The following is a 10,484-nucleotide window of genomic DNA, read 5'->3' as shown; positions in this document are numbered from 1 at the left end:
TTGCAGCCCAGGATATTTTTCTAATGGAAGTTTTAATTCTCAGTAGGTTGTCTTTCTTTGTGACTTACAGCTTTGCAAGATGAATAGCTTTAATGTGTCTGAAGGCTCTATAGACATCGTAAAGAAGCCTAGAGAAATAGGTAGGAGTTGGCCAGTTGGAGGACTGCCTCCAGCTCCTCACAGCTAGGAGAAATATTGCTGTCTACAAATTGAATCCCATTTTAACTATGACAATGTAAGGCTTTCCATAGGATTTCTTTGGTGACTCAGGTAGCAGCATGAGGCCCCCTGGTGGCTGGATGTAATTCCTGTGTTGGTTTTCTTGGTGTTATCTAAGGGTAGAAGGTATGGCTGAAGAAGTGCAAAGGTGGCCAGTGCTCTCTTAGACCTGGCGCTCACAGGAGAAGTGGAGAGTGGGGTGACCTGTTTTGGAGCAAGTTGAGAACTAAACTATTTTTAGAGAAAGTAGAGGACTGTAATTCTGTTTATACCACTCAACATTCTGGTTATTCATTCTTGGGCTTACTAAGCACCTCCTTAGGTACTTGTTGAGTTTCTTACTTGTGCAAGACGTTATACTAAGCATCACATTAGAGTTTAAGAAGTACCTCACACACTTCTAAGCAGCTATGGAGCATGAATAAAGTATTTATGCCACTGATATGACAGAAAGTGAAAGGTGCTATCAGAACCTAAGGAAGAAATAACTGCAAAGAGAACAGTTACTTTCAGATAAAAGGGAGAGATTCCAGGAGGAGGTGGTCTTGGAGCTGGAGTGTTGACAAGCAGCAGGATTTGGGTATGAAGCAGAGGAAAAGGTGGCACCATCATCACAACAGCCCACTATAGGATGGTGAAGATTGCTAACTCACAAGGAGCTTTGGGACTAAGTATAAGAGTCAATGCTGATACATTTGTTCAGTGCAGATTGGAGAAGCTTGAAACTTGCCTGAGAAATTTCTTCACAAAGCCATGAAGAGCCTTTCACTGTCTTTGAGCAGGAAATAAGAGCACCTCCACTTACTTGCAGTTGGTAGGAAGGAGCACTGATTTACACCTCTAAGGTTAGTCTACACACCTAACACTGATCTACCATCCAAACTCCAAAAGCATCAAGATGTTCTTACTTCCCAAGACTGAATACCAGGAAGTGGTCATGTGGCGGGCCTCCACCATATTGAAAAGAATGCCTTGGGTGACATCCATCAAGATGCATTGTGTTCATAAACTGCTCTGTTGAATGGCAACGCCTTTGCACAACTACTTAAAGATAATAAAGATATATATATATTTTAAAAAATGAAAAGAATGCCTTCTAAGAAATGAGCTATGCTAGGATTGGTTTTGGTATTTGTCACCACCAGGTTTTAAGGCTTCATGTCTATCTTCTCCACTGTTTTAATGTGGTTTAAACTACGTAAATGAGAATTACTTCTGGCTGATGTCAGGATAGAGTCCCATCTGTGGAACAAATTAATTTCCACAGAAAATGTTGAATAATGGCCTTATTTGTATGGCATCTCCACTAGCAAAGCAGACTGTAGATCCACAGAATGCCTGGTAAAATAGATGCCCCTCAGAAGGGAATGTTCACAAAAATGGAATGCATAATAGAACATATCATATTATGACCGCAGGCATTAATTTCCTAATCATAAGGGCATCGGAATCCTTTAGAGCATAGGAAATATAACTCTATTCCTTAAAAGGAATGAAATGAGGAAGATAAAAATCTTCCATTAATGTTACAAAGGTGAAGAAATAGAGCTGGCACTTTGAAAATGAGATGTAGGATGCTGGACAGTTTGGAAATGAAATAAAATTAAGTACAACAGAGACAACCACTTAAGAAGATTCAGCAGCAATGAGTATTTATTATTTTGAATGAAATGCACATTAGACTTTTATGTAAAAAAATCATCAAAAGTGCTGTATCAGATTAATATTAATTTAACCCCCCACCTTCTGTTACCTATACCTTTTATTTTTAATTCGGACGCATCATTATAATCTTCTAACACTGTCCAATGTTAAAATATATATATAAAAAATTAATTCTTCAAGATAAAGTACCACCGGTGATGAGTTACTGAAAGTGAAGAATAAAAATGAGTGCCAGAGAATCAACTTACTGAAACAAAAAAATAAATCAGAATTTCAAAGATGTATGCAAATTCTAAGGCAATGTAGACCTTTCAGGAGAACATATGTATAATATAACTTCTTACAGAATGTGGGTTATTTCTTTCGAAGGCAGGTATCTGATGTGCCAGGGCTATTTTTTAATTATTTTTTTTTTCTCATCATTTCTTGGCTACTTTTCAAAATGAGCCAAACGTCTAATATTGTCCACAGCCCCCAAAACGTTTAACTTAAAGAGAAAACGGACTCCTCTGTCCCATAAATAGCCCTTAGGATTAAGCTTGTCATTAAAGGAGATGTTCACAGAGAAGACAGCTCATTCTTCGCCAGGAGAGATTTCCCCCTCCTCTCACAGCCCTCCTGCCTTCCTCCTACCCATTTGTCCAGTCTGCTCCAAAGTCAAGCCCATTCATTCTCTCCCGCACTGGTCCTGGAGGAAATCGGCTGACCAAGTGAGAACAGGACCTTGGGGCCCCTGAGCCAGTTTGGTCTCATTGAGTCTTTAAGCAAACAAGCTTCTCTGATTCACCACCAGAGCCGTCTGGCTCTCCCGCCTCTTGGCTTTCTTGTTCCTCTGCCTCACTTTCCAACAAAGAGCACTGGAAGCTAACAGAAGAAGTCCAGAGGACAGAAGGACCAGGCCAAAGATGGAGATGATGGAGCCATGGGAATTGAAGCTGTAGGCCACGGCGGTGACCACGATGCCAGCGATGAAGACCACCACGGCGAAGGGGATGATGCAGCGGTAGCAGGAGAGCTCTGCGCCCCCCGTGGCAGCCATCAGCTGGACCTCGGTGACCAAGGGGACTGTGGTGACCACAACTTCGCTCTTGGGGTTTTTCTCCATTGTCACTGGGGTGAGAGACTTTGGGACCCCCAGTATCTCCTTTACAGGCTCTTCTGTCATGTTTACAGCGATAGTGCTGAAAGCTGAGTTCACAGCCTAGACACGGAGAAGCTCACCAGGGTGGCGGCAGCTAAGAAGAAACAGACAGGAGAAGGAGACATCAGCTACCAGCACCAGCATGGACCTTGTAGGTGGATGGAAATTGCTACAGGGGTCTCTCCTTCCCAGGAGGCCTTGGGGCCTCCTGGAAATCAAACTCAAGTTCTATCGTTTTTCCTCAATGTTGCATTCTCTGCAATGGGCACGCAGGATGAAGTGGATAAACATAAAGAAAAGAAAGGTATCAAAAGCAACAAACTTTTTCATGTGTTTCCCCCCCCCTCTTTTTAAATAAACTTTTCTGCTTTGTTTATTGCTTTTCTGTTCTGTAAACACTTGGCCAATTTCGTCAGGCATAACAAACATTCCTTCCAAGGTATCACCCCATTCACTGCTCTCAAAAATCAGTGTCAAGCCAAGGAGCCAGTGTGCAAATTACCAACTTCCACTTTTCTCCGACTATCAGTGAGTCTTCATCCTGTTCCTATTCAACTTGGGGACATTTTTATTGACTCTCTGCCACCCCTGTCCCCCACCAGATGGGCAGTTCAGAAAAAAAAAGAAACACCAAAAAACCAAAAACCCAAAAACCATTGACAGTGAGATTAACCAGATTTGTAACTAGAAATGTTGAAATCACCTAGCCATTTTAAAAAGGGAAAAATAAGAGTTGATTTAAGAAAAAAATTTTTTTGTTGGTTGTGGGGCCTAAACTTGGCCTGGGCCCTTGTCTCTCAGCTCTTCAGCTCAAGGCTAACACTCTACCATTTTGGGTACAGCGCCACTTCTGGCTTTTTCTGCTTATGTGGTGCTGAGGAATCGAACCAGGGCCTCATGCATTCAAGGCAAGCTCTCTACAGCTGAGCCACCTTCCCAGTCCGATGTTTTTAATTCTTTTAGGTAACAAGTTCATGGATGTAAAATTTTGTCCTTTCTCATGTTAAAGTCAAATACTCTAATAAGATAATTAGCCATCAATTTAAAAATTTTCTATGAAACTCGAGGTGGAATTTTGATATTACATGTACTGTGACATGCTTAGTTACACAAGGTAGCTGTCAATAAAGTTTGAAAAATATATCCCTCCCCAAGCCCTCTCGTGTGCAAAATTTGCTCCTTTTCAGGTATTTTGAACCTGAGCATTTCAGAACAAAATGAGAGACCCTCAATCAAAAGCACCTGGTTAAAAGGCTTCTGGAGGAAGCCACTGGGAAGTCTGCTCACTGCCCAGACATGTAGTCATTGTCTTGTGTCCTCAAGAAGCTAAGCAGGCTATGACTCAAAAGAGTTTACTGGGAGACACTAGAGAGGGTTTCCATGAGCTTAATCTTTAGAATATATTAAGCATCAATTGAATAGAAACAGTAGCCCCAAATCTAACATCTCTCCCTCTCCTTCTTCCAATCCTGGGAGGTCAAAATGTCATTTTCTGAGCAATGAAGCAATTAGTGCTGTCTACTTGTGGGTAAGCTTTAACCACCAAACAAATGAATCACTGCTGTTCAATAATACCCTAAAGAAATACTGGCTGGGCCAGTTTAAAAAAAAAAAAGTTGATTTTTTTATCTGGGATAAAAGTTTTAAAATCTTCACCCCTTCCCCCAAAGCTAAGATTGTGCTAACCTGAAAAAAAATAAAGATATCTCCCCCAAACTATTCACACATACCTCTGAGAGCTGCAGTCCATTTCCAGGGAAACCACTGGACTCGGAGGTTAAAAAAAATAAATTAGCGATGGTTGAATATCTTCCTGCAACTTCTAGAGAATTTCCTGTCACGGTGGGGCTGTCACCAAAATAACAAGTCAAAGATCTCCTGTGGGGGGAAAAGAAAGACCAATATTTGATTGCAGGTTTAGTGTGGAATCCTGAAGCTCTTCTTTCAAAGTACCTCTGCTCCAAATGACGCTTGTCTTTTCCTCCCTTCTCTCTTTTTATTCCCTCCCCCCTCCGGTCTGCTCCTCCCTATCTTTTTCCCCCCCTTCCTTCTTTTCCTTGCCAGCAGATTCCGAGTTTTGGCTTCCCTCAACTCTGCTCAGTGACATGATAAGTCAAGATCATTTCTACAGAGTCCCTGGAGACGGGAGCCAGCGTTGACTTTTATTTCTCTCACAGCGTTTACTAAGCAGGCTGCTTTGAATTACTCATTTTTTCCCCAGCCAACCTCCAGATCTTCCTCCCGCCCATCAGGCATTTTCATAAGAGAATCCCAGAGTCAGCTTGCCGATCCGCTGCAGGGACAGAGCTGAGGGACTGGAGTTCCACGGAGGCCGAGCAGCTGTGAAGTCACTGGCAGCTGAATTCAGCCTCTACACCAGCACAACGTCTATTTTCCTGGGTCTTCTTGGTATTCTTTACTTCTGTGTGTGTAATGCTCATCTGAAGCCCTCCCCCCACATACACACTTGGATCCTACTTCATTGAGGAAGGAATACTAATACTAATGGTTGTCATCTTGATTTAAGTAGGATTGCTTACTACTTGTGTTAGGGAAGTGACTTTGGCAATGTTGAAATCATCACCATCATTGTCTTTATCAGCACCACCGCTATTTATACAATATTTACTATAGGTATGGCCAAAAGAAAAAAAAAAGAGGAATGTATGTTGCACATTAACTTTGGATCTCATTAATTTAGTAGGAGGTAATAGAGGCTCGGAGACATTAAGTAATCTAATAAAAGAAAGACAAAAGAAATTCTTGATTTGACTGGTTATTAAAGAGGTTGTTAAAGGGTGCATTTTTCTCATTTACCTCCTGGGGTTGTGTGTGAAATGTAGATTCTGACTCAGTAGGTCTACCACAAGCAAGCTCCGCACCTGTGTCAAGGCTGCTGCTGTTCCTTGGACCATTTTAAGAAGCAAAGTATTTTCAATGTTTGGACACATATGATGTAACACATTGTCCTCTCAAATAGTAAACTTCAAAGTCAATTTCTCAAAACCATCAATGGCCTGGGAGGTTATGCTTCTTTGTAAACAAACTATTTGAAAATTTTAAATAATCAAAATACATAAAGCCCTAGGTCATCTCTCTAGGAGGCTTGCTCCTACGATACTATAGCTCAGATTAAAAACAACACAAAACACACACAAAAAACAACCTGTGCTAATTAACACATCCACACAGATGCATGGAAGAGCTGTGTTTCCCTCCTTTCTGTGGGATTGTTAAATTTCTTTAGTGCTTGGATCTTTTCAAACTTGTCAGTCTTTTGAGGATCCCCACTCTTTCTAGTGTTGTCTAAGAACAATATCTTTTTTTGTCACAAAGGGAGGAAGACTAGGAGTCCTTTGTATTTCTGCAATGAAAGCTAGAAGACCTCCTCCTCCTCCTCCTCCTCCTCCTCCTCCTCCTCCTCCTCCTCCTCCTCCTCCTCCTCCTCCCCCTCCTCCTCCTCCTCCTCCTCCTCCTCCTCCTCCTCCTCCTTCTCAAAAGATAAAAGTTGAAAAGTTCCAGAGATGTAACTGAATGGGAGGAGCCACCTGGAGACCTCAGCTAGCTCCTCCTCGCCCCCTGCACCTGCCCCCTCCCCCTCCCCCCAGGCCATCTGGCAAAGCATCAGGCATGCTGCCATTGGGCCTTGAAAGTAGGGACAGTTAGAACCAGGGCATTTCAGAACTTGCCAAAAGCACCGTGGGAAAGATGTCAATGGAGAGCCCAAGACACAGACATCAACTGGAAGTTCTTAGGAAGACAGCAATAGTCCTACAGCGTTGGGGACAGTTCCAGTCTACTTTCTAGTCATTTTTCTCTCTTAAAAAAATCTCAGTGTTATCCCCTTATTCTGTTGGAAGATCACACATTCCCATCATCGTAGCCAAAGTGATGAACTGATGGTTTAGAAGGGCCAGAGGCACCCTTGTGCACAGCCAGCCCTGGGCTGGTTCCAGATCGAGGGAGAGTGAATGGAGCTGAGCCCTTGGGAGCCCAGTACAGGAAAGTTTGTTGCTCATTTGCAATCCCAAAAGCTTTAGCCTTCTCAGGCTTCAGATCTCATTTACTCCCACATGCTGTATACAGGCATCTGCCTAGACATAGACACACATCTCCAGACTCTAGCAAAAACCACTGACGGCTTTGCACTGGCAAATTCCAAGAAGTAGAAAGCTTCGAGATCCGTCAGAAACAGAATCAGAATGCACACTTCTCACTGGAATCACTGCTAGGCGCAACTTTCGCTGACTTCACCTCTTCCAATTGAAATTCAAGGAGAATTCCTAGTGACTGGCCGCTGGCTTTGAAGGTTTATTTCTCCTTCCCCACTGTGCCCCCTGGAGAATCCCTTCAGGAACACCTGCTTCCATAAGCAAAATTTAATCTACCAAGCATCCAGCCTTCTTTCTGCAAGCCTCTATCTTTCAGAAAAGAGAGAGAAAAAAAATCTCACGGGCATTAGGAGGCTCTGTTAAATTTGCAAACTTGTTTTTAAGCTTCCAATTCATAAATTACATGTAGATCTCCCCTTCCTTAACCCCAGTGAGTATGCAGCTAACTCTCCTAGATCTTTCAAAGAACAAGGAAAAGACCTCTTACCTTTCTTAGCCAGACTCCAACTGAGACAGCTGCCAGCCCCAGCCTACAGCAACGCGGGCAGCGGGGGATGCAAATCACTACACTAGGGAGTGTAAACAAAGTACTCAGCGAGGCTTAAACACCATTAAGGGACCGGAGACAATCTGGTGAGAGGAAATTCCTTAAACACTGCTGTGTTTTCACTCTATGTTTCCTCTATGAGATTTTCTAAAAGAGCACCAAGTCAGGAAAGAATATTATCCTCTGCTTTTCTCTTTGTATACCCTTATTCAAGTATTCGTTTTCAAAGTTTTCTGAATCCCAGACTCCCACTTGGCCACTGTCTCTCCGAGAACCTTTAGAAAACAAGTCATCTGGAATCTACTCTAACTAGTATAATCCTCCATTATTAGGGAGTGATGTGGAGTTTGGGGAATGTTTAGAAATGGGAATGGGACCACACAAGGAATCCTTCTTCACCATAACATGGGATAACAACAAGAGATGTGGAAGAAGATAAGCGTTAGGAGTAAAAATGGCTGGACCCTCTGCCTAAAGCCAAGAGAGTGGTCTTTTCAGTGCGGTTCATCTGAGGATGCTAAGGGACCATGGAAATGTTGGCATACTAGACACATGCATCTCCTAAAGGCATCACAAACAACAGCTAGGAATGTCACTTTTACAGAGAGATCCTTCCCTCAATTTAAAAAAAAAAACAATCTCACTTTTCTTAAAATAATACAAAGCTACTTTGATGCTCATGATGAGCAGAACAAAGAGACAATGGCACCATTTCCAAAGGTTTGGCCTCTAGCTTGGGAAAGGAGACATTTTGATTTTGCCATCGAGTTAGTAGATGCTGTTGAAGACTGGAAATTTCACTGTTGGGAGCACATAAGCTTTGCATTTGGTGAAGAGTTTCCCCATATGCATTTGATTACTGGTCCATATTTACTTTCAGTTTGTTTTAGCTTGGTGTGGCTCAGCTGGCTAATTCCCAGCAGCCTAGAGGATGCCAGTTCCTTCCTTCCAGCCCTCTGTCCAATCACCGCATGCCTGAGATGTTGGTCATCACCCAGCTCAATTAGACTCAGCAAGATTAGGGAAGCTTGCCAGTGTTTTCCCTTTCTAATGTTTCATTGAAGGGCAAGTATGAAGTTACTTTCTGGGATTATGGATATTTTGGAAAGTGATCCATCCTTGGTGTTCCTTTGGAGTAACAGGTCATCTGACCCTCCTTTTTTATTTATTTGTATTTTTGTGTGTGTGCCACTTCTGGGGCTTTTGTGCTCAAGGCTAGCACTCTACCACTTAAGCCATTGCTCCACTTCTGGCTTTCTGGTGTTTAACTGGAGACAAGAGTTTCCTGTGTGGGCTGGCTTTGAACTGGGACCCTCAGATCTCAGCCTTCTGAGTAGCCAGGATTACAAACATGAGCCACTGATACCTGGCTCTTCTTTTTTCTTTCTTTCTTTCTTTCCTCTTGTTTCAGGGCACTTTTCTTTGAGGTCTAGGACATTAAATAGAAAGATCTGATGGTAACAGAAGAATCAATGGGTAAGCCATAAGTAGAAATGTATATTACTATTTGCTGGTTATTTTCCAGGTACTAGTACCATGTAAGATCTACATGGCTATTAAATGACTAATGGGGCATTTAGAGGGACATAATGACTTCCAGAGAATGTCCCTGGTTTAACTCATTCTGGGTGCCCTCACACATTACCCTCAGGGTTAGACGAGGAAGGAAAAACATTCATGTCTATCATGGGTCACACAAATCATATCTCAGGAATTTGTACATTATTAATGATGAAGACACTGAAACTCTATAATGTTAAGGTCATTTCCTAAGTCTACTACAATGGAAAGTGTCAAGAGCCAGAGTGTAGATCTAAATGCCTCTTTCTCCACATTGTACCACAAGGATTTCATTGTCTTAAAAAAATCAGCAAGTAAATAAGAAAGTAAGTAAGTAAATAAATAATACTATCTTGGCTTCAGTCTCATTTACTTGTGTGCAGGGTGTCATGTTGTTACCTAGTGTTGGAAGAGTACTCCAAAAGGGGGTGGGCTTCTTACTAGGAGTATCTTACTCCTAGTTCTCTGAAAAGCAGCTTAATGATTAAGCCATGTATTTCCCCCCAATTTACTTTATTGCTGTTTTAGAGGTGATATTCAGCAGGGTTACCTTTTCATACATCTGAGAATAAGTACATTTCCTTTCACATAGTGTCATCTTCTCCCTCATTCTCTCTCATTCCCTCTCTCCCTCCTCCACCTAAGAGTTGCATAGTTCATTTTCATCAACATTTGCCTCATATGATTCTAGGCATTGGCACAGAGCTGCATTATTATGTGTTATACAGTGGATGCCTCTGAGACTAGCAAAGACCTAGATGGACAATCATAGAGTCTATGGAATATGTTCCAGCAGTCGGAGGGCATTTCAGGGATACCCAGGACATTTCTCTACCTTCAGGAGAATTTCAGTTCCACAGATATTTATTGTACTTCCTTTCAAGGCTGGGGACTTGCCATAAATGCTGTAGCTGAACAGATGCAAAACAGTAGCAAAAGATGATGTCTCTCCAGGCACCAATGGTTCACACCTGTAATCAAGCTACCCAGGAGGCTGACATCCGAAGACTGAGGTTTGAAGCCAGCCTGGGCAGGAAAATCTGTGAAACTCTCATCTCTAATTAAAAAGTTGGAAGCAGAGCTGTGACTCAAGTGGTACACCACCAACCTTGAGTGAACAAAACAAAAAACAAACAAACAAAAATACCAAAAACCAAAAACAACAGAACGGTGCCCAGGCTGTGAATTCAAGCTCCAGCACTAGAATTAAAAAAATAATAATGATAAAGAAAAAAATGTG

At 42.1% G+C, this 10,484-nt stretch overlaps 1 protein-coding gene across 4 annotated transcripts; it reads right to left on the bottom strand.

Moving 5' to 3' along the window:
* Positions 1-1,854: 1,854 nt before the first annotated feature.
* Tmem100 (transmembrane protein 100) lies at positions 1,855-7,661 on the bottom strand. 4 transcript variants are annotated; one of them, XM_069993248.1, is made up of 3 exons: positions 7,625-7,661; positions 4,756-4,903; positions 1,855-3,119 (listed from the first exon to the last, which is right to left on the bottom strand). In XM_069993248.1, the coding sequence occupies exon 3, from the start codon at positions 3,047-3,049 to the stop codon at positions 2,645-2,647; it is 405 nt and encodes a 134-aa protein (XP_069849349.1). In that variant the 5' UTR covers positions 3,050-3,119; positions 4,756-4,903; positions 7,625-7,661; the 3' UTR covers positions 1,855-2,644. The 4 variants fall into 4 exon arrangements, with proteins under 4 accessions (XP_069849349.1, XP_069849351.1, XP_069849350.1 ...); XM_069993250.1 differs by lacking the exon at positions 7,625-7,661 and adding an exon at positions 5,252-5,270; XM_069993249.1 differs by lacking the exon at positions 7,625-7,661 and adding an exon at positions 5,087-5,173.
* Between the last annotated feature and the right edge of the window lie 2,823 nt (positions 7,662-10,484).

Source organism: Dipodomys merriami, unplaced genomic scaffold (assembly GCF_024711535.1).
Source record: "Dipodomys merriami isolate MVZ:Mamm:240054 unplaced genomic scaffold, mDipMer1.0.p SCAF_42, whole genome shotgun sequence".
NCBI lineage: Eukaryota > Metazoa > Chordata > Mammalia > Rodentia > Heteromyidae > Dipodomys > Dipodomys merriami.
This window is presented reverse-complemented; position numbering and strand designations above follow the sequence as displayed.